General features: G+C 46.0%; 1 protein-coding gene across 1 annotated transcript; it reads left to right on the top strand.

The window, feature by feature from the left end:
- Positions 1 to 12,807: 12,807 nt before the first annotated feature.
- On the top strand, positions 12,808 to 24,301 carry LOC137534741 (zinc finger protein 154-like). The gene is made up of 7 exons (XM_068256363.1): positions 12,808 to 12,861; positions 14,773 to 14,892; positions 15,022 to 15,189; positions 15,300 to 15,378; positions 15,734 to 15,831; positions 15,956 to 16,085; positions 23,257 to 24,301. The coding sequence occupies exons 2-7, from the start codon at positions 14,797 to 14,799 to the stop codon at positions 24,207 to 24,209; spliced, it is 1,524 nt and encodes a 507-aa protein (XP_068112464.1). The 5' UTR covers positions 12,808 to 12,861; positions 14,773 to 14,796; the 3' UTR covers positions 24,210 to 24,301.
- Positions 24,302 to 24,499: the final 198 nt, after the last annotated feature.

Genomic DNA, 24,499 nt, shown 5'->3' with positions numbered 1-24,499 from the left:
TTTTACCATTGACTTCCTTAAAGGACCACTATCACTAAAATTGTAGAAATAAAAATACATGTAAACACATAGAAATAAGAAGTATGTTTCTTCCTAAGTAAAATACATTATGTTTCTCCTATGTTGCTGTCAATTACAGTAGGCAGTACAAATTTGACAGAACCAACAGATTTTGGACTAGCCCAAAGCACTTAGTGAGTGGCAGTTGTTCCATCCATGGGCGATGCTACACAACCAACCACCCGGATTGCCACCCTGCTCAGTAACAAACAGTTAACTGTTTCCAGGCTCCAGCAGTGTACAGTGAGCAGGACAGGGTCTGTAAAAAGTTCTCCATGAACGCCTCACAATCCATGCAAGATCCCTTGTAATCAATGTATCTGGATGACACATTTTTGGCTAAAAAAAAATCTCTCTAACCCTTCTCCTGATCGCATGTTCTAACATTGTCATTCAACTGGAATAGAGTCTGAAGAAGGTTTACAAGCTAAAAGCTCACTGTATTTCTTTTAAATTAGCCGATAAACTAGACCTTGTATTTTACAGACACAAGTTTTTGAATCAGGATTGCTGAACTAGTTAGCCTTAATTTTATCAATCGAGTTAAGCAAAAAATATCTAAAGCTTGCCATGCAAACATCGATTTTGATCACCTAGATGGGTCCCATCAGCCAGGATCGAATTGTTCCATACTAGCGAACTGTTCAAACCTATTCAAGACTCGAGTGTAGGTCGCGTTGGTTGTTGGCTTTCTAGCCTGAAGTAAAGTCTGTATCACTGCATTCGAGCAGCCTAATGACTGTAGCCTCTTCCCCTCAACACCCAAGCCATAAGGTTCAGTTTCTGAGGTTCTGGGTGACTTATCGCCCCCTGCTGCAGTAGATCCGGTCTGTTGGGGAGAGGTAGAGGAGATTGTAACTTCAGCTCCCATAATAGGGAGAACCATGGCCGATTCGGCCAGAATGGTAAAATCGCGATCAGTGTTACCCTCTCTCTCAGCAATCTCATTAGTAATTGCGGGATCATTGGTGTTGGAGGGTACACATAGCCAATCTTGAAATCCCAGTCTGCTGTTATTGCATCCGTCGCCACCGCTTGAGTGCAGGGGTACCTGGACATGAACCTGGTGCATTTCGCATTGTTCCTCGTTGCCATCAGATCTATCTGAGGAAACTCGAAGTGGTTGCAAACGCATAAATAGATCTCCTGAGAAAGACTCCATTCGCAGTTGTTTATCTGATGTCGGCTGAGATAATCCGCCCTCACGTTCTGTGAACCCGGGATGTATATTGCCTTTATATTCCACAAGTTTTCCTCTGCGAATCGGAATATCTCCTCCGTCTGTAACAATAATTTCCGACTTCTTGTACCCCCCTGCTTCTTTATATAGGACACTGCTGTCCGATTGTCCATCCTCATCAATACTGATTTTCCTTGGATCAGAGTCTGAAAGCTGTATAATGCCTGAAGTCCTGCTCTCAGTTCTAAGATGTTTGCTGGTGTCTGATCTTGCGGGGTATCCCATATTCCCTGCGCTGAATGTGTCTGGCAGTGCGCCCCCCAGCCTCTTTTGCTGGCGTCCGACGTAACTGTGATCAGCGGACCAGGTTGAATTAGATGGTTTCTTGCTAAATTCGATTCCATCATCCACCAATGTAAGCTGTGTCTCATAGTGGCTGTTATTAGGATCGTCTGATTCATCTGTTGCCTGTTCCACTGTTTGAGGAAACCCCATTGGAAGGGCCGAATGTGCCATTGTGCCCATCTGATCATTGGTATTGTAGAAGTGAGATATCCAATCAAACTCAGACACTGTCTTGCGGTTAGCGTTTTTTCCGTTATTACTTCCTTCACTTTCGTTATCACTGTTAATCTCTTCTCCATTGGCAACTCCAGGCTGTTCTCTCGAGTCCTGAAAAGTGCTCCAAGGAACACTATTTCCTGCGTGGGATGTAATTGACTTTTGGTGAGGTTTATCTTCCAACCAAAGTCTTGTAGAGTCTGTAGAAGGGTCTGTCTGTGTTGTAACAGAAGACTTCGATCCTGGGCTAGAAGTAACAGGTCGTCCAGATATTGATAAAGACGGAGATCCTTCAACCTCAGGAAAGCTACCACTGCTAATAGGACCTTTGTAAAAGTACGTGGAGCGGTACATATCCCGAAAGGGAGGCACGTGAACTGATAGTGGAGTGGACCTATAGCGAATCTCAGGAATTTCTGATACCTGTGATGTATGGGGACGTGCAAATAGGCGTCCTCCAAATCCACACATAGCATCCAATCCGATACCATCACTGAACTTGAGATTGTCTGTAGAGTTTCCATTTTGAACCTTGGCAGCTGTATCCGCTGATTCAGTTTCCTTAGGTCCAAGACTGGTCTCTAATCGCCCGTCTTTTTGTACACGAAGAACAATGGGGAATAGAACCCCTTGCCTCTTGATAGTTCCGGTACTGGGACTATGGCCTTCTTTAGTAACAAGGTCTCCGTATATTCTGTTAGAATTTGACTCTTCTCTTTTGACTTTGGAATGTTTGTCGGGGTGAAATGAGATGCTGGAGGGCCTCCTGCAAACTTCCAACGGTGGCCTTCTGTCACAGTCCTCAGCACCCAAGGGTTGCTGATGTTGTCCGCCCAAACTTGTCCAAACTCCTTCAATCTCCCTCCTACTGGACAAGTTTGGGCAGAGACACCCTCAAAAGGACTTCTGTTGTCCCTGAGCAGTAGGTGCCATTCTCTGTCTGGTAGCTCTCTGGAGAGTGGTCTGGGAGCTTTGCCAGTTCCTACGGTATTCACGACCTGGTCTGTAAGATCGGGAGTTGCGGTACCTTGGTTGTTGAAATCTGGGTTGTTGGAAAGGTAATTTCCTGTTTTTCCTGTCCTGGGGAATTAAGCCAGATTTTCCTCCCGTCACACGTTGTATAGCTGTATCCATCTCTTTCCCGAACAAACTCTTTCCGTCGTACGGAATCTTGCACCAGTCTACCCGAGAGGAAGGGTCCGCCGACCAAGCCTTTAGCCAGAGAGCTCTTTTGGCCACGACCGACTGAACCATCGATCTGGCTGAACATCTGATGATATCCACAGCCGCTTCTCCCATGAAGTCGGCTGTGAGCTTTAGATCATCCAGTGCTGTAATTATGGTATCCCTGTCTACATCATTCCGGAGGGCTTCTTCGATGTTTGATGTCCAGGGTCTTAATGCCTTAGATATTGAAGTAAGTGCTACCGCAGGTCTAGTTGCTCCACCAGAATTTGTGTAAATCTTTCTTAATTCTGAATCTATCTTTCTATCTAAGGCATCCTTAAAAGATGCCGCATTCTCTCTTGGCAGTGTTGTTGGTTTTGCAAGTCTAATAACTGAGGCGTCGACAACTGGAGGATTGTCCAGAAGTTTAGCTTTATTCTCTACAATAGGGTATAATTTAGAGAGTCTATTGCCTAAAGGAGGCCTCTTCTCAAGCTTCTCCCATTCTTTGTTGATCAATTCCGCGATCTCGTCCATAAACTGGAACGGTGTCGTTTTTTTCCTTAAATGTGAATAGTATTCTATATTTTTACTAGTTCTAGAAGTATCCTCCTCTTCAGTTTCCTGCCACTGTATGGCCTCTCTCACTGAAGACACATAGAGTTCTATAAGTGTGAAGTCAAAACCTATTGGTTGTATATCTTCCTCCTCCATCCTCGACTGCTGCTGAGCAGTCAACGAACTTGCAGGCTGTACTGGCATGGCGGCAATATATTCTTTCATTGAGTCCTGTACTGCAACTTTGATTAATTCTGCCACGTCTACTGGAGGTTGCTGTGGTTCTGAGGACATCTCCTGAAAACATCTTTCACATACAGTCTTTCCGGGCATCACATCCCTATCACATGCCCAGCAACTCTTCCTGCGCCTGCTCTGTGAGCTTGATCTTTGTTGCCGGGGTGAACGACTTCTTTCCAGTTAGTAGTAATGTTGTGGACTGCGTATTCGCGATCTTGATCTACTCCGGGATTTCTTGCTCTTCTTTCGATGTTTCCTAGGACTAACCAAAAGATTGCGGTTAGTCACTGCACTCAGTGTAGCGGGCAAAAAACAACCTACCTTTACACCCCCTACCTTTCTGCCCGAGGCTGGTTTGAAGATGATGCCTTGGAATCTTTAGGGATAGGGTCAGCTGAACCAGCTGGAAGGAAACCAAAGAATATTATCAGACGAAAAGAAGCGAAAATAGAAGAAAAAACTATAAAGATAGCGGTGTCATTGCCCCTTTTTACCTGCTGCATCCTGCTGATTATTCACAGCACTAGTAGAAGTAGTCGTAGTATTAGCCGTAGAGGAGGGACCTGTCGCCGGGGAGCTCATGGTGTCCGCTAAGCCAGTATCCAATCCAGGGAGCTGGAGGTGTCAGGAACGCTGATCCCTAGCCACCTACCACCATCAGCGCGAAGGATGCCGCGCTGACTGTTTAAATCTGTATCCGGCTCCTCCTCTCCTCTCCAGTTAGCGTCCAATCAGCGGCGCCGCATGCGACCGGAAGTACGCGTCGTCACCGGAAGTCCGCATGCATCATCCGGAAGGAGCCGCTGGAACGCAAGGGAGCAGTCCTTGAGACGCACGCCGTGCCGGAAGCCGCTAGAGACCACGAGAGAAGACTCCAGGCAAGAAGCATACTGCCATTAGCAGTAATTATGCGTATTTTCAGGTACTGATCCCAGCCATTTAGACTGTTTAAGGATTCTGACCTAGCCCCAGTACTCCAGCAAACTTAGAGGCTCTCCCCAAACTAATTTATAGTTGCTAGGGGTTACTGGTCGAGGCCACCAGTATAGGCTGTAAAGCTACAGCAGGTAGGGGGTAAAACAAAAATATATATAGCTAAAATAGCCAGTTCTTCTTTGCATACGTCCTGAGGTGAGTTCCGAGGACAAAAGACTGGGGGGGGGGGGAGGGGGGGGGGAGGATGCATACAAATTTATATATTTCACGTCCTATGGGGTAGAGTGGGCGGGGCATCTACCATTGGTGTGATGACATAGGCATTGGGAAAAACTGATGTGTTGTAAGGCTTGACAGGTTATGTCCACAATCAGTCCCTATGCCCCAGTCTAGTGCCACGGCTCTGAGCCCGGCCCACGTTATTCACCTATAGACAACCACCCCACCCAAAGGCCCCCCCCCAGGTCTTAACGTGCACGGCATACAGACTGAAGCAGGGTGGACAATAACCCGCCAGAACCCCATTGAGGCAAGTATAGCAGATTTCAACAGTTCACAAGTATCACACAGGATTAGTACCTTTGATTTAGGAGGAAGAGCCCCTCAGCGACGACTGCCAGCAAGGTGACAGATAGTTCAGAAAGCAGGCAATGGTTGATCCGGGCAGTAAGCAAGAGAGTCCAAGCAAGGTCAGTTCAGGCAGCATGCAAGAGTATCCAGGTAACAGGTAAGGATTGGTCCAAGTAGCATGCAAGGGTATCCAGGTTACAAAGCAAGGGTTGGTCCCGGCAGCAAACAAGAATGTCCAGGTAACAAGCAAGGGTCGGTCCAGGCAGCAGGCAAGAGTATCCAGGTAACAAGCAAAGGTCGGTCCAGACAGCAGGCAAGAGTATCCAAGTAACAAGCAAGGGTTAGTTAAACAGCAGACAAGAAAGGTCAAATACAAGCCAAGGTCAATTTTAGATAATTTAGATAGTATGAGTGCGCACCCAGCAACTAGCCACAGCTATGCTTATCACGGGCGATGACTGGTAGCACTCTGCGCATTTAAATACAACTTCCATCCAATCAGTGGCCGGCCACACTCCGCACATCCAATCACAACAGACACACCTGCCTGAGTGACAGCTGAATAATCGCCTGACACTTGTGCTGTCAGCTGACTATTATCTACCTTTGCAGAGGGCGTACTGAGAACGCGCCCTCCGCCTATCAGGAAGTGTGGCCTGTGTCCCAGCCTGCACGTCCTCAGCGGGGAACAAGCGCTGAGACCCGGAAGCAGCGGATTCCGCCCGGTTCTCAGCATAACCTTCAGCATTCACAGATAAGTTCCTTATATGTGTTATTTAGGTATGCAGAGATGGGATCAAGTAGAGGAAAGTCTGGTTCAGGTTTGTTTGTGTTTAACAATATCCTAATTCCTGGTGGGTTTAGTAACCTATTCCAATGCTTGACCATATAACTATCCAATAGCTTAAAGTAAACCTGTAATTTAAAAAAAAAAAGTCACATACTTACGTCAGTGGAGGGTATGGATCTTCCAGAGGCTTCCCAGAGACCACCGATCCAGGGCTAGACCTTCTGGAAGTTTGTGGCCGCACTGCACAGGCACAGGACACCTTGTTACAGCTGGCACAGGTGGTTTTCTGCCTACGCCTTTGCTAGCCATACATGGCAGTATGCCGCCTAGTCATTATGGCGCAGGTTGAATCGAATGACACCACGATGGGGTCATCCTATCGGAAGGGACCCTAACCATTATTTAAAAAGGACCCAAAAAACTGACATGCAAGCATAAGTGTAAACATGGGAGCAGCTAGCCATTAAAATGGAAGGAAGGGGTGCAGCGTGGACCGTGCACACCCTTTCAGGTGCTCTACACAATAAAAAGGTAGAACTTACAGTTTTGTACACAGAAAGAAACGCAGCGCATCTAAACCAAGCTGCACCTGGCTGGCAGTAGCTGCATGGAGCTGCAAGGCCTCTTACAGACACAACTGCACTTGATACATCTGAGACAGGTGCTTCTGACTAAGGTGTAGCAATGCTGAAATGAGTCATGACCCTGCTGGCACATGAACTGCAGGACACGCCCACTCTTGCCGCTGATCCAGGTCTATCCCATGAGGATACCTCCACTGCTGGCCTTGGCTGGGGATTGCTGACGAGGCATTGACAGAGGTTCCTGCCCACCCCTTTCCTGAGAGATAAGAGTTTTTAACACTTCGATCTTGTAAGTGAGTGTCTTTTTAACCACAAGCAGTCAATAAAAGTCAATGCACCATAAAGCGCGCCTGTCATTTCTCTATAGATCTCAACTTCCCCACAAGTATTGGAGCCTGCTGTGTTGGTGTTTTCAGAGGGACATTGGTCCAAGGACCTTTCACTGGTGTGAGCGCTGTCAGAATTTTGAGACATTTTTGACCAGTAATCAGTGGCATAGCTAAGGAGCTGTGTGGCCCCGATGCAAGTTTTACAATGGGGCCCCCCCCAAGCACTCTATACATAACAATTGCTACTGCGCACCTGCCAATGGCAACTACAGTGTCAGAGGTGCAAGAAGGGGATGGGGAACAGTTTGTTAATGATTACCACTATTCAAAGTATCTATAGAAGTGATTATTATGAACACAGGACTGATAGAGAGCTAATACTGTAGTTGAGGGAGGGCCCTTCGGGGGCCCCTCTGGCCCAAGGGCCCCGATGCGGTTGCTACTTCTGCTGCACCCACTATTGCTACACCTCTGCCAGTAATGTAGGCAGAGGGTACTGAAAACATAATCCAGTACAGTATGCCTCCAAAACATAATTAGACAGTTTGACCCCAAGCAAAATTTGGTAGTGTGCGCCCAAAACATAATCAACCAGTGTGCCCCCAAAACATAATTATCCAGTGACCCCAAACAGAATTCAAGTAGTGTGCCCCTAAAACACAATCAGAGCAGGGACAAGGTCCTCCAGCACCCAAGGCTGAGACACCAAAGTGCGCCCCTCCATCCCTCCCACCCCAGCCGTCACACACTGATTACTATTAGACTAAGAGGGCCACAGGACCCACAACCTCCCTAACACCTTAATATCTAGTTATCTGGCTTGCAGTCACTGCTATGTATCCCCTTTTCTTATTTCTTTCTGCTTCATACACAATTAGGAATGACAGCTGAATGAATTGTACGCCCCCTCCTACACTGCGCCCTGAGGCTGGAGCCTCTCCAGCCTATGCCTCGGCCCGGCCCTGAACACAATCATCTAGTGTGCCCCTAATACATAATTAGGTAGTGTGACACTAAAATATAATTATTATACAATGTACCATCCATATATAATTAGGTAGTGTCCCCCCAAAATATAATATAGCAGTGTGCTCCTCCTCCAAAACCACAATCAGCCACTAAAAAGAGAGGGAGAAGATGATGTCACACCCTAAAAGAAAAGAACACAGAGGGAACAGTAGCTAGAATGGTGCAGTACAAAACAAAAAGGGACTAATAAGTGAACCAACCATTATGGCATGTGGAGAACTCCCACCTCCACTGGGGTATCCTGGATACTCCTGCTAGTCACTCCCTTCAAAAATATATTGGCCACCCACCTGATGAACAGTTTTAGGGGTGAAAAAGATCCCCTGTCATATTTGAGGAAAGCCACCTCTCATCTTTCAATTTTATAGGTTATTAACCCATAACCTATAGGTTATAACCTATATATAGGTTTTATACCTTTTTGGACACCTCTTTCCCCATTTATAATCAGCCATTGTTCCTCCCTTCCAAAAACATAGGCAATGCCCCCCCCCACACACACACACAAACACAAAAAAAGACAAATAGGGTTTTTTCACACTACTACAGCTTTTCTAAGCGCTTTGTGATTTTAAAAGCTCTTGCTAATGTTATTCTATGTGTGTGCGATGTGATTTTGCAAAATTCCCCCATAGTATTGCATTAGCAAGAGCTTTTAAAATCTCTAGAGTTTAAAAAGCTCTTGTAGTGTGAATCAGCTCTTAGGCACTGTGCTCCCTTCTACTTAACACGGATTAGTACTTCCCCCCAATACATTATTAAGTGGCCTGGTGTCCCCTTTCTCCCTCCCCCAAGATACAAAAATTAAGTGGCCTGGTGCCCATTCCTACCACAAATAATTCAAATTAAATAGCCTGCCATGCCTTCCTGTTCCCTCCATATATAATAATTAAAGAGAACCCGAGGTGTGTTTAAAGAATGTTATCTGCATACAGAGGCTGGATCTGTCTATACAGCCCAGCCTCTGTTGCTATCCCAAACCCCACTAAGGTCCCCCTGCACCCTGCAATCCCTCATAAATCACAGTCGTGCTGTGAGTCTGTGTTTACATCTGTAGTGTCAGTCTCAGCTGCTCCCCCGCCTCCTGCATAGCTCCGGTCCCTGCCCCGTCCCTTCACTCCAATCAGCAGGGAGGGAAGGGATGCAGGCGGGGACTGGAGTTCTGCAGGAGGTGGGGAGAGCAGCAGACTGACACTATAGAGATAAACACAGCCAGCTCTGACAAGCTGTTTGTCAGCAGCGTGGCTGTGATTTATGAGGGATTGCAGAGTGCAGGGGTGCCTTAGGGGGATTAGGGATAGCAACAGAGGCTGGGCTGTATAGGCAGATCCATCCTCTGTATGCAGATAATATTTTTCAAACCCACCTCGGGTTCTCTTTAAGTAGCTTGTAGCCCCACCCAGATATCAGAATTAAAGGACAACTAGAGTGAGATGGAGGCTGCCATATTTATTTCCTGCTATACAATATCAGTTGCCTAGCAGCCCTGCTGATTTATTTGGCAGGGCCCCCAACCGCCCCGTTTTCGGCGGGACGGTCCCGATTTTGGGGGGCCGTCCCGCGCTGCCCCCCCCCCCCCCCCCCGGTCCCGGCCGCTGGGGAGTGAGGGGGAAAAAAGCCGATCGAGGCACCAGCCCGGTATGCGGCATGGATGGCCGCCGCCGCCGCCATTATCCTCCTCCCTCCTAATATGTCCCCCAGTGTCCCCTTCCCCCGGCACAGTAAAATGGGCAGCGGAGCGGCCTGTAACTCTTAGCACTGCCGTACCGGGATCCCATCTGGTCTTCTTGCTTCCTGTGACGTCACAGGAAGCGAGAAGACCAGATGAGATCCCGGTACATCAATGGTAAGAGTTACAGCCCGCTCCGCTGCCCATTTTACTGTGTGGGGGGAAGGGGACACTGGGGGACATATTAAGAGGGAGAAGGTAAATAGCGGCGGCGGCCATCCATGCCGCATACTGGGCTGGTGCCTAGATCGGCTTTTTTCCCCCCTCTCTCTGCCTGCCCACCCACGGCCACCCTCACCCTCCTCCTCCTCCCCACCCACCGGCACCCTCCCAGCGCCTCCCATTTGTCAGTAATTAAACAATAATTATTAAAAAAAAACAACTTTTTTTTCTGGGGTGGGCGTGACTAGGGGGTTGGGGGTGTGGCCAGGGGTGTGGCCTAATTGTCCTGTTTTGGGACATTGAAATGTTGGGAGGTATGATTTGGCTGAATAGTAGTGTTGTTCATTATGAGTAGCTACGAGCATGTAGCTATTCATAATCAAAATTTAAATTAGACATCGCTGCCCATGGCAGAGTGGGGGTTAACTTGCCCATGCCGCTGCTATGGCCGATGCGCTTCACTTGCGTTCCACGTCGCTCGCATCCTTTGTTCTTCCGGGTTGATGATAATGTTAGACACATCCCATCTGCATATGCTTGTTCAGAATCTAGGGCTTGTTTCTGGTGTGATTCAGGCACTTCTTCAGCCAAATAGATCAGCAGGGCTGCCAGGCAACTGGTATTGCTTAAAGGGAACCTAAACTGAGAAGGATATGGATTTTTCCTTTTAAAATAATACCAGTTGCCCGTCTCTCCTGCTGATCCTGTGTCTCTAATACTTTCAGCCACAGCCCCTCAACAAGCATGCAGATCAGGTGCTCTGACTGAAGTCAGAATAGATTAGCTGCATGCCTGTTTCAGATGTGTGATTCAGTAGAGTGACCATATTTTTGTGGGTCCAACCTGGGACGGGGGGGCGGCGCGCATAGCGCGCCGCGGCGAAAAGTGGGAAGGAGTGAGGAGCACGCAGCGGCGAAGACTGGGGGAGGGGGGCTGCGGCGCCGAAAAAATGGGCGTGGCCATGACATTGTATGGGCGGAGCTAACGTAATGATGTAACAGCGAGGCATAAGAAAGCAGTGTTTACGCCATGATGTGGACAAACGAGACTTTGTATCATGGGTGTGCAGAAACTGTGTGATGCTAATAGTATACCGTAACCACAAAGCAGCAAACATAGCCATCTATGACCATTAAATAATAAATGCAGTAACAGTTACCCCGGACACCAGAAAATAAACGCAATAGGCAACATGTCAGTATAAAATAAATGCAATGCGGGCAAACATGTCAGTACAAAATAAACACAATGCGGGCAACATGTTAGTACAAAATAAACGCAATGCGGGCAAACATGTTAGTACAAAATAAACGCAATGCGGGCAAACATTTCACCAGACAATAAACGCAATGCGGGCAAACATGTCAGTACAAAATAAACGCAATGCGGGCAACATGTCAGTACAAAATAAACGCACTGCGGGCAAACATTTCACCAGAAAAGAAACGCACTGCGGGCAAACATTTCACCAGAAAAGAAACGCACTGTGGCCAAACATTTCACCAGAAAAGAAACGCACTGCGGCCAAACATTTCACCAGAAAAGAAACGCACTGCGGCCAAACATTTCACCAGAAAAGAAACGCAATGCGGGCAAACATTTCGCCAGAAAAGAAACGCACTGCGGGCAAACATTTCGCCAGAAAAGAAACGCAATGCGGGCAAACATTTTGCCAGAAAAGAAACGCACTGCGGGCAAACATTTCACCAGAAAAGAAACGCACTGCGGCCAAACATTTCACCAGAAAAGAAACGCAATGCGGCAAACATTTCGCCAGAAAAGAAACGCACTGCGGGCAAACATTTCGCCAGAAAAGAAACGCACTGCAGGCAAACATTTCGCCAGAAAAGAAACAATGCGGGCAAACAATAACATTTCACTAGAAAAGAAACAATGCGGGCAAACATTTCACCAGAAGAGAAACAATGCGGGCAAACATTTCACCAGAAAAGAAACAATGCGGGCAAACATTTCACCGGAAAAGAAACAATGCGGGCAAACATTTCACCTGGAAAAGAAACAATGCGGGCAAACATTTCACCAGAAAAGAAACAATGCGGGCAAACATTTCACCTGGAAAAGAAACAATGCGGGCAAACATTTCACCTGGAAAAGAAACAATGCGGGCAAACATTTCACCTGGAAAAGAAACAATGCGGGCAAACATTTCACCTGGAAAAGAAACAATGCGGGCAAACATTTCACCTGGAAAAGAAAGCATTTACTCACCTGGCAGAAGTGTCCGGCCTCTTGCGCGCTGCTCCGTCCCGGGACCGTCTTGTTCCTCCTGCTCTGGTCTCCCGCGCTGACAGGGCTACGGCAAGATGGCGCCCGAAGCCCTGTACTAGTGACACAAATAGGTCTCCAGTACAGGGCTCCGGCAGCCATCTTGCCGTAGCCCTGCTCGCCTGCTGGTGTCGGAAACAGACACCGGAAGACGAGGCTGGAGCGGGGCTGCGGGCAATGAACTGGCACGGCGTCTATAGACGCCGCTGCCAGTTCATTGAGGAGAGAGTGGCCAGAGTCCCGAGGCCGGGACGTCCCGCTGCTGAAAGCGGGACGTTTCCCGGGACCTCATTAAGCCTGGGACAGCGGACCCCGAATCCGGGACGTGTCCCGGGCAATCCGGGACGTCTGGTCACTCTAGATTCAGCCACTGCTGGAGCCAAAGAGATCAGCAGGACTGACGGGTAACTGGTATTGTTTAAAATGAAACATCCATATCCCTCTCAGTTTACCCTTTAACAGGAAATAAATATGGCAGCCTCCATATACCTCTCACTACGGTTCTCCTGCACTAGAACAACAATATTATCATATTATTTTAGAAGCTGTAGTTCCAGCATAGGGCACAAGGTGGCCATCAATAACAGGAAGTGAGGTAATATACACACAGGAAGTTATCTGTTAGAGGTGAAAAGGGAGGAAGTAGAAAGGAGACATTTCTGGAACTGGCAGCACAGGAGGTAATAAGGTATTATTTTATATTACCACAATGATTGGCCAGGTGGGGCCGGGAGGGAGACATGCTTTGTAGTGATGTGAAATTCAATAAGGCAGTTTTATTTGCTTTCCTCTGATCTAAACAGAAACTTTATACAAGGACTAATCAAATTTGGAAGGCTAATGGTTGATGGTCAATACCTATCAGCCTAAGGCCAGGGACCCTCTGGTAGCGCTCGTGCATCTCAAATTGTTGAAGTCCTGCTATTTCAGACTCCTGTCATTCCTGGAATGATTGCAATTTGGTTCTGCGGCCATTAATGCAATCACTCCAGGATCGCTCCCAATGGTCATGACTCACAAAGATTTTTCACCTGTTTACCTTTGTTTTCATCTTATCTATGTTACATTTTTAAGCCCCCAAAGAGCAAAAATATAATATAATTAAGCGGAAAAAAAGTAATATTTAAATGAAGTTAATCAGGAACAACTTACTTTGAGTGATTATTTTACTTGTGAATGTGCTGGAAGGTTATTTTTTATCAATTAGGTGATAAAAAAAAGTCATTTATGAGAAGTTTTGTGAAGAGAGCCCAGTATGCTACATGCAGCGATCTGGGATCGCTCTGCATGGGGTTCCACTGGTGAAATTCTTTTGTGATTGGCAAGCGCTGCAAAAGCACTGCCAGTGGATCCCAGGCCTAAGGGCTCATTTCCATGTGCGCGCTCTGATGTGTCCACTCATGTGCTGCGATTCACAGCTGAACGGCAGCGCATGATTGCCTGCATTTTGAGGCGATTCAGCCCATTCAGTACAATGCATGGGATTGCACGGTGATAAGACTGGTCTTGAGCGATCCGCCGGGCGGATCGCTCAAACTCAGTCTTAACACGCGAACGACAGTCTGTACACATGCCCGATTTGGCGTGCGGACGACTGAACGACGGGACGTTCAAACGACCCGTCGTTCGGAAAAATCCGCCGTCTGTATGGGCCTTCAGGGACTCTTGCCCAAGGACTCCTTACTGAATACATTGTGGCTTACTGAACAGGAAGAGCCAAGATATGAACCCAGGTTGCCTGTGTCAGAGGGAGAGCCCATAACCATTACTCTATCCAGCCATTGCCGGATAGTGTAATGGTAATTAGTGTAATGCCATTGTTCCAGCACTGCAGTGAAGTTCTTGAACCAGCTTGGTCAAATACATCTTTGGCCCTCCACAGACAGTCTTCAGAAATACTCGGGACACCAAGTACTTCCAAAGACAAGCAGATCCGTACTGCGCCCACAGGGGTCCAGGCTCCCGCATGTGCCCCTCTTTGGAAGTACTCGAGGTTGTGTGTACTTCTGAGGACAGGGAAGGCTCTATTTGATTCAGAGCTCTCCCTCTCCATAGGTAAGTATCTAGCTCTTCTTTTAGCACTGCTTCAGATGTGCTTTAAGAAAGGTTTAAACTCCCTCTCCACACTGCCCAGAATCAAAATTGTTTTACTTTGAGCTGGACTTCAGTTTCTCCCCCCCCCCCCCCCCCCCCCCAACATTCTGCAGAGGTTTGATCAACCAGAGATATCTAGTTGTCTGCAGTTGCCTCATCTGTCCGGAATCACCTTTACTGTCAGATGATGAGCTCATGTCTTTGGTGGAGCTGAAAAGTTTTGAGTTTTTCTGTAATTGTTGTCAATGGAGTTGTCTCTTAGAAATTATTATCTGGCTCTTGGATTCGACAGAATGACTCTCGAATTCTGAATGAATGTGCCCCTTCTTGGTTTATGAGAATAATCTACTTCTGTGAGTCTCACAGTGACACAGATAGTAGTTATTTCTGTCACTTGCATGAGCCATGCCATAATAAGTAGCTTCCACTGTGCTGAGTCCTAATGTAGTTCCTAGCCCCACAGTCCAGATAATTCTCATTGTATTATTCCTCTCCAGGGAAGAGCTTCTTGTATACATCACATGACCACATTAATGATGATGGACAAGGAACAAAAACACATGACTGAGAGGATACTAAACCTCACTCTGGAGATCATCTACCTGCTGACTGGAGAGGTGAGGAGGATTCTGGTGGTGACACATGGCATTGCTTATTTCTGTTAATAATGCACACACCTGACATAGAGAAGTGAAAGGGGTTGTGGTAAAATACCTGGTGATGTTTCTTACTTTGTGTGTACATAGGATTGTGAAGTAGTGAAGAAGACATCTGGTGAGCAATTGGCCTTGAGTAGCCGTCTCCATTGTCCATCCCCCATCACAGTGCTCCTGCCTCACTCGCTGACACCTGAGAGAAAGGTGAAGAAAATTTTAGATGTCATTAATAAGATGGTTCTGCTGTTGACAGGAAAGGTGAGCAAGAGCTGGGAATTATGGGACATTATTTAGTAACAGCAAGGGATGTGTCTGGATGGTGACTGATCCTTATCAGTCAAGATGTCTCTGTCTATTTCTCTATACAGGAGTGTCAGTATTTAGAAGAACACAAGGATCTCTATGAGGACATCATGATGGAGAATCAGCCGCCCCTCACATCACTGGGTAAGAGGAGACTTTCCTTTCTTACAAAGGAGAAGGCAGTATGACGGGTCCACCTGAGCTATCTGGTGTTGTTGACACGTTACAGGTACCCCTTTCATACCTGGAACTCAGAAGCTGAGGCGGCTTGTCCATGGGCCACAAGGTCTTCACTTAGAGGAGTTGATCTCAGGTGCCTCAGCAGAGCTGTGAGAGTCCAGGAGTGAACTCCGGTTTCTCAGCACTGCTGTCAGAGACTTTTAAACCATGTACAGTTAGTCATTAAAGGTATCACCCGATGGTCCACCTAGATCCTTCATCATCTGATAAACACATACTGTTGAGCAATGTATTAAGTCAGTGTGTGTATTTCCTACAGATGGATCCAGTAACAGAAATCCTCCAGAGACATGTACAGGTTCTCTTTATTCCCAGGATTGTACACAGGAAGGTCTGACCATCCCCCACCAAGATCAGGTAAGTGAAGTTGGGGAACTTCAATTCACACGAAATCCGGAGTTTATGAATTCTTCTGTGTTACCTAGTGGTATCAGAACTATTAACTTGAAGAATTTATTGTTCTGTTATTTTCTGAATGTAGGATGAAGAACACATTGTTATGAAAGTTGAGGTTAAAGATGAAGAGACATATGTGAGGGGTGAACAGCAGTCTATGGAGGAAGGTGAAATTATGGTGATAATTAAAGAGGAGGAATGTTCTCCCAGACCAGGTAAGTAGGACACACCCAGCAAATTCTGTACACCACATGAAGGGTCCACCTCCCTTCCTGAATATAACATAATGTTCCCAACAAATGAGGAGGAGATACTGTACACCATAAGAAATTTCTATCTACATTCCTCATTAGAACATCATAGTGCCAACAAACAAGGAGGATATACTGTGCACCATATGAAAGGCACATTTCTATTCCTCTGTAGAACATCATGTTCCCAACAAATAATAAGAAACTGTAAACCATATGAAAGGTCCATCTCCTTTCGTCAGTATTCCTCAGTATAACCTCATAGTACCAACAAATGAGGAGGAGATACTGTACACCATATGAAAGGTCCATCTCTATTCCTCAGTATAACATCATATTCCCAACAAATGTGGAGGAGATACTGTACACCATATGAAAGGCCCATCTCCATTCTTCAGTATAACATCATGTCTCCAACAAACGAGGAGGAGATACTGTACACCATATGAAAGGCCCATCTCCATTACTCAGTATAACATCATAGTACCAACAAATAAGGAGGAGATACTGTACACCATATGAAAGGCCAATCTCCATTCCTCATTATAATAACATCATAGTGCCAACAAATGAGGCAGAAATTGTAGTATAGATGAAGTCCACACACTCCAGGGTGTAAAAGTCCAAGGAAATTTTATTTTCAGATTACAGGTACAGCATGAAAACGGCTTACATGTTTCAGACTGAAGTGTCCTTACTCCTAGCCATCTTTACACTAAATGTAAGGTGGAACTCCGCTCACAATCTCCGTCCGCCAACAGTGCAGGTAAACGGGCTGCTCAGACCCAAAGTCCAATAGTGTAGAAAGGTGAAATCCGCACAATGTCGGTAGAGTACAAATCGCTTTATTGGATCAAAGACATATCAGGCTAAAATCCATCACCACATGCTGACATATTTCGGACATTACACGTCCTTAATCATAGCATAGGTGCAAATGAACAAGGGTGACCCATATATAGTGGAGTAGAAGATAAAGATCGAGGCACCGCTTCTTTAAAATCCCTTTATTCCGGTGGGGGAAATAGCAGGTACATAGCAGTGGGGGTATCAGATGCCTGACAGCTGTTTCGCTGGCTTAAACCAGCTTCTTCAGAGGCAGATTGTACAGTACAATCTGCCTCTGAAGAAGCTGGTTTAAGCCAGCGAAACAGCTGTCAGGCATCTGATACCCCCACTGCTATGTACCTGCTATTTCCCCCACCGGAATAAAGGGATTTTAAAGAAGCGGTGCCTCGATCTTTGTCTTCTACTCCACTGGATTTCAACTATACTTCGGATGTGCACGCTCTGATTCCCATTTCCGGTGCGTCTGCCCTGCCGCATTTGGTGCCAGGTACTGTCTCTCCTTCCATTTCATGACCCATATATAGGATGGCACCACTCCAGTAACATATGCTCAATAACCCCACCCACAAAGAGGGGTGTACATAAAAATTGAGGAACATCCTCAATCAGTGTGATCAAATACATAAAAACATAGTACAAAAGTAGAAATGCAAATACATATGATTAAACACGGTACAATATTACACAGCAATACATAAAACATCTTTACACAGTCTATATACTCTAAGACACACCCCCTTAGGGTGTGCATCTCAGAGAATTCCATCAGGATTTAAAGGCAAACTGTCCCTGACCTTGTACATAGTCATAGTACTAAAATAATACATAGAAATACAAATCTTTATTAAAGGGATACTGTAGGGGGGGTCAGGGGAAAATGCGTTAAACTTACCTGGGGCTTCTAACGGTCCCCCGCAGACATCCTGTGTTGGCGCAGCCACTCACCGATGCTCCGGCCCCGCCTCCGGTTCACTTCTGGAATTTCAGACTTTAAAGTCTGAAAACCACTGCGCCTGCGTTGCCGTGTCCTCGATCCCGCTGATGTCATCAAGAGCGCACAGCGCAGGCCCAGTATGGTCTGTGTCTGCGCAGTACACTCCTGGTGACATCAGCGGGAGCGAGGACACGGGCGTGCAGGCGCAGTGGTTTTCTGACTTTAAAGTCAGAAATTCCAGAAGTGAACTGGAGGCGGGGCCGGAGCATCGGTGAGTGGCTGCGCCAACACAGGATGTCTGCGGGGGACCATTAGAAGCCCCGGGTAAGTTCAGCTCATTTTCCCCCGACCTCCCTACAGTATCCCTTTAAGTATGATACAAAACTACACAATAACTGGTTAAAAGGATATGAGCAGATACAATTCACCTTTTTCTGTACTCTTCTTACCCTGCCTCACTTCAAGCCTACATTCAGATGGTCACTGAGTTTTATATTTCTGCATCGGTGGAGCGTTCCTTCTGCAAAGATACAGAGCTTCCATGGGGGCAACAGTTTTGCCCTCCCTTGACAATCTCTACATGTGGTGGTGGGAGGAGCTCCGCATCTTTGGAGATGTGAACCCTTCTCCATGTCATTTGGTATAGTCGATTTATAGACGGCCTTCTTTTGATTTGGCAGGGTTCGGATGAGGCCCTCTGTGACTGTAACGTTTGCGGGATTATTTCCGTGGTCAGCGCACAAGATGCGCGCTGACACTGCGGAAATCCTCCACAAGCGTATAAAATATCAGAACCCAGCTTTGGTGCAATGCACCTGTAGAGGGAAATTCCCACCGGCAGATGGAGCTGTGGAGTGCAGAGGAACAACCCTACTCCACTGCCACAGATGCCAGATGGGAATTGTACGAATTGCAGCAATGCAGGGCAAGATAGCCCTTAGAGAGAGAAAGTGAGCACAGTGACAGAATGTATGTGTGTCCACCAATCTAGTCGCCACCCGACGACGGTGAACACACAACTAAGACAGAGCAAAGGAACAGACAGGACTAACTACACGCGGTCCCCACACGTTAAGTGCAATAGTGACAAAGCGCGTTCACGGCACGGTCGCCACACGAGAAGCGCAATAGCGACAAAGCGTACCAACCCTGACTAACCAAAGAAACACGAAAAGAAAAGAGAACGTGAACGCTTGCTAAACAGTTACCTCACCGAGACTACAGCAAGCGTTCGATCCAGACAAGACAGACAGAAGGAGTAACCAGTAGCAACCGCAGCTCTGGCCTACACTCCCAGACAGAGCACAGAAGGAACCACCGCCACTACCGCTAGGGCAAATGCGATCCAGACAGACAGATGAAGCAACCGCTGCTCTGGCTTGCACCCCTAAGGCAGAGTACAGAAGGAACCACCGCCACTACCGCTAGGGCGAATGTGATCCAAACAGACAGATGGAGCAACCAGTAGCAACCGCTGCTCTGGCTTGCACCCCTAAGGCAGAGTACAGAAGGAACCACCGCCACTACCGCTAGGGCTAATGCGATCCAGACAGACAGATGGGGCTACCAGTAGCAACCGCTGCTCTAGCTTGCACCCCTAAGGCAGAATACAGAAGGAACCATCGCCTCTACCGCTAGGGCGAATGCGATCCCAACAGACAGAACGATTTCCTGTCGACCGCCGCTGGCGACAAGACAATCACAACAGATAAGACAGAACTAGGCAATACAGATAAATAACAACCTTACTTTGCTAGAAGGAATGCTAGTGCACTCCCAAGGATTATTCTAAGATAATCTTAGCAAACAATATGCAGAGGGCTGAGACTCAAGGTAAGTCTAGCAGGATCAAACCTTTATGACCAGCAAGGGATTCTGGGAGGAAATGGTATTTATACTGCAAGCCATCAAAGGAAGCAGCTAAGCAATTTGCATGCCAAGTGGATGCAGATTCCTCACCAGAGCAGCAGCTCAGCAAGTTGCAGAGTGAAGACAGGTCTCCTTTCCAGGGACCTGCATCACTCAGACCTACAAAATGGTCATAAAGCTGTCTGCCTGTGCAGACAGCAGAGCAGATCATTACAGTGACTTTGCCATATGCCATGTGGCCTTATTTCCCTTCTTCGCCGCAAATCGCGGCTTCAATAATAGGCGCCTATGACAGCACCCATTTTTCGGTAAAGTCTCCTGCGCCCTTTTTTCCTGATTCGGAAAGTACAGCCTCACCTTTTTATTTTTCATTATTTCATTAGTGTATGGGCATTATGGCCGGTGTGACACACAGACTGTTCCCTGCTTACAAAAGACTCAAGTTACAACATTTCTGAGATACAAACAAAGTTGTCTCCATGCTCAAAATATACAATACTGATTTTTTTTATTACATATTTTTATTGTTCAGTGTTGCACTGATGTGTAAACTGTTATAAGTAGTGTAAAGTTTTAAAAGCGCACTGTAAACAGCCCAAAAAATATAGTTTATCCTATGTCAGTGATCTGCAAACTTGGCTCTCCAGGTGTTAAGGAACTACAAGTCCCACAATGCATTTGCCTTTATGAATCATGACTGTGGCTGTCAGACTTCCGCAATGCATTCTGGGACTTATAGTTCCTTTACAACTGGAGAGCCAAGTTTGCAGAACACTGTCCTATGTCCAAATCCTGTGTTGTCCGAAAGTAAATCCCTTATCTATGTTTCACCATGGAGTCTTGTACAAGAAAACACAAAAGGACACAGAGAGCTCAAAGTAGTGTAGTATGTTATGATACAGGAGTGAAATATATACAGTGGCTTGCAAAAGTATTCGGCCCCCTTGAAGTTTTCCACATTTTGTCACATTACTGCCACAAACATGAATCAATTTTATTGGAATTTCATGTGAAAGACCAATACAAAGTGGTGTACATGTGAGAAGTGGAATGAAAATCATACATAATTCCAAACATTTTTTACAAATAAATAACGGCAAAGTGAGGTGTGCGTAATTATTCAGCCCCCTGAGTCAATACTTTGTAGAACCACCTTTTGCTGCAATTACAGCTGCCAGTCTTTTAGGGTATATGTCTACCAGCTTTGCACATCTAGAGACTGAAATCCTTGCCCATTCTTCTTTGCAAAACAGCTCCAGCTCAGTCAGATTAGATGGACAGCGTTTGTGAACAACAGTTTTCAGATCTTGCCACAGATTCTCGATTGGATTTAAATCTGGACTTTTACTGGGCTATTCTAACACATGGATATGTTTTGTTTTAAACCACTCCATTGTTGTCCTGGCTTTATGTTTAGGGTCGTTGTCCTGCTGGAAGGTAAACCTCCGCCCCAGTCTCAAGTCTTTTGCAGACTCCAAGCGGTTTTCTTCCAAGATTGCCCTGTATTTGGCTCCATCCATCTTCCCATCAACTCTGACCAGTTTCCCTGTCCCTGCTGAAGAGAAGCACCCCCAGAGCAGGATACTGCCACCACCATATTTGACAGTGGGGATGGTGTGGTCAGAGTGATGTGCAGTGTTCGTTTTCCGCCACACATAGCGTTTTGCATTTTGGCCAAAAAGTTTTATTTTTGTCTCATCTGACCAGAACACCTTCTTCCACATGTTTGCTGTGTCCCCCACATGGCTTGTGGCAAACTGAAAACAGGACTTCTTATGCTTTCCTCTTAACAATGGCTTTCTTCTTGCCACTCTTCCATAAAGGCCAACTTTGTGCAGTGCATGACTAATAGTTGTCCCATGGACAGATTCCCCCACCTGAGCTGTAGATCTCTGCAGCTCGTCCAGAGTCACCATGGGCCTCTTGACTGCATTTCTGCAGCGCTCTCCTTGTTCAGCCTGTGAGTTTAGGTGGACGGCCTTGTCTTGGTAGGTTTACAGTTGTGCCATACTCCTTCCATTTCTGAATGATCGCTTGAACAGTGCTCCGTGGGATGTTCAAGGCTTTGGAAATCTTTTTGTAGCCTAAGCCTGCTTTACATTTCTCAATAATTTTATCCCTGACCTGTCTGGTGTGCTCTTTGGTCTTCATTGTGTTGTTGCTCCAAATATTCTTTTAGACAACCTCTGAGGCCGTCACAGAGCAGCTGTATTTGTACTGACATTAGATTACACACAGGTGCACTCTATTAAGTCATTAGCACTCATCAGGCAATGTCTATGGGCAACTGACTGCACTCAGACCAAGGGGGGCTGAACAATTATGCACACCCCACTTTGCAGTTATTTATTTGTAAAAAATGTTTGGAATCATGTATGACTTTTGTTCCACTTGTCATATGTACACCACTTTGTATTGGTCTTTCATGTGGAATTCCAATAAAATTGATTCATGTTTGTGGCAGTAATATGACAAAATGTGGAAAACTTCAAGGGGGCCGAATAATTTTGCAAGCCTATATATATATATATATATATATATATATATATATATATATATATATATATATATATATTTACAAACCTGGATTACCACATAGGCAACCACTGTACAGGCAGATGAGGAGATTGAACCTGACCCCACTCAGGTTAAGAAGTCGTTCTCTGTAGATCATAAAGAAGGGGGTTTCACCCCTCCACCCACGGTGCACTTTGCAATGAACTAAAGTTTGGTACAGAGGCACCAATACCAGGATAAAATATGTTAGAAACCATTCAAAAAAGGAGGAAGTGTTAGACTTACATCCCCAATCAGTAGACACAAATTCTGTTGAATTTTGGTCAACAATAAATTGTATTCAAGTACTCCACAGTGCAATGCGTTTCGCAGGTTTAAATCCTCTTCATCAGACAATAATTGGAGCTAAAAACTAGTATAGGTCTATTCAGGAGCCAAGCACCTCTGTCAAGAGCCAAGCACCTCTTTGGCTTCCTCCTATGGGCGCCTCTGTTCCACACCTTAGTTCAACACAGGCGAATACAGTGAATCCAGCGCAGGAGACTTGGGCGCACAGGGAGTAACTTCGGCGCCGTCAGAAGACCGAGCTGAAGTTACTTTTAAAACACAATAATTCGGCTTCCTGCTGGAAGCCAAATTATTTCATTCCCCACCATTCATGGCAGCCTGGAGGGGGAACAGTATTTAACACGGCCGGGAACTTGTGCCATATACCGGCTGTATCCTGCGCCCAAGTCTCGTACGCCAACACAGGATTCAACATACAAACAAAATCTCCTGTAACGGTACCTGTTTGTAAGTAGGGGACGGCCTGTAGTTGGTTTTGTTGTATCGGCGATGCAAATCGATTGTACTAATGGCAATCCCTAATTTTTAAATACTAGGTCAACGTTTGTAATTTGCGACTACAAAAATAGATCCCAAAAGGAACATTTAATATTACTTTCTTTATTTTTTTCTCACTAGATGAACAAAATGACTGGAATACTTCAGATGAATATCTTACATCCTCCCTTGATTATAATGCAGAAGATAATAGAGTCGCACAACATTCTTCAGGTGGAAACCACAGTCCACAAAACACACATGAAAGAGTTTACCGTGTGGATAGCCCAACCGATCTCTCTAACCACGAGGAACCTTTTCATACATCACACACTGTTACACCAAAATCTCACAGTGCAAATAGAGCGACCTTTCCATCTAACTCTGAATCCCTTAAAACATCTACAGATAGACAAAGAATTGAAAAGAAGTACCCGTGCCCTGAGTGTGGGAAGTATTATATAAAGAAGTCACTTATCCTACATCGGAGAATTCATTCCGGCGAGCGTCCGTTTTCATGTTCAGAGTGTGGGAAAGCTTTCATTAAGAAAGGAGATCTGCTTAAACACCAGAGAATTCACACAGGAGAGCGCCCTTTCTCGTGTCCCTATTGCAAGAAGTCTTTCAGCGAGATAGGAAACCTTCTCAGACACCAAAAAATTCATACGGGTGAGCGGCCCTTTTCGTGTACAGACTGTGGAAAGTGTTTCATTCAGAAAGCAGACCTTCATAAGCATCAGAAAACTCACACTGGTGAGCGGCCCTTTTCCTGTTCAGAGTGTGGGAAATGTTTCAGTCAGAAAGGAGACCTTCGTAAGCATCAGACAACTCACACTGGTGAGCGGCCATTTTCCTGTTCAGAGTGTGGAAAAGGTTTCATTCAAAAATCAGACCTTAGTAAACATCTGAGAACTCACACAGGCGAGCGTCCTTTTCCGTGTTCAGAGTGTGGGAAATGCTTCACTGTCAAAAGAAACCTTCGTGTGCACCAGAAAACTCATAATGGAGAACTCCCTTTTACTTGTCTGGAGTGTGGGAAAGGCTATATGGTGAAAAGAAGCCTTACTAAGCATCAGAGCACTCATGATCTCTAATGCCGGCTAAGGTGACAACTGGACATTAAAAAGATGTAAAGGACAAGTGTATGTATGGGCTAAACTATTGCAAAAAAAATTAAAATACATGTAAACACATACAAATAAGAAGTTCATTTCTTCCACATTAAAATGAGCCATAAATTACTTTTCTCCCATCTTGCTGTCACTTAACCTTCTTGGCGGTATGGACGAGCTCAGCTTACTAATTTTTCTGCTGCGTGTACATGCCTGCCTAATTTTTCTGGCTGCACTGCGGGCGGCTGCAACAAAAAAAACAAAAGGCATGT

Source organism: Hyperolius riggenbachi, chromosome 10, assembly GCF_040937935.1.
Source record: "Hyperolius riggenbachi isolate aHypRig1 chromosome 10, aHypRig1.pri, whole genome shotgun sequence".
NCBI classification, from domain to species: domain Eukaryota; kingdom Metazoa; phylum Chordata; class Amphibia; order Anura; family Hyperoliidae; genus Hyperolius; species Hyperolius riggenbachi.
The sequence above is the reverse complement of the archived record's forward strand: the minus strand, read 5'-3'. Positions and strand labels throughout refer to the sequence as shown.

Coding starts and splice junctions, on each gene's coding strand:
- LOC137534741 (XM_068256363.1), top strand. CDS start 14,797: ATGACCACATTAATGATGATGGACAAGGAACAAAAACACATGACTGAG. Junction 14,893..15,021: donor TCTACCTGCTGACTGGAGAG/GTGAGGAGGATT, acceptor GTGTGTACATAG/GATTGTGAAGTAGTGAAGAA. Junction 15,190..15,299: donor TTCTGCTGTTGACAGGAAAG/GTGAGCAAGAGC, acceptor TTCTCTATACAG/GAGTGTCAGTATTTAGAAGA.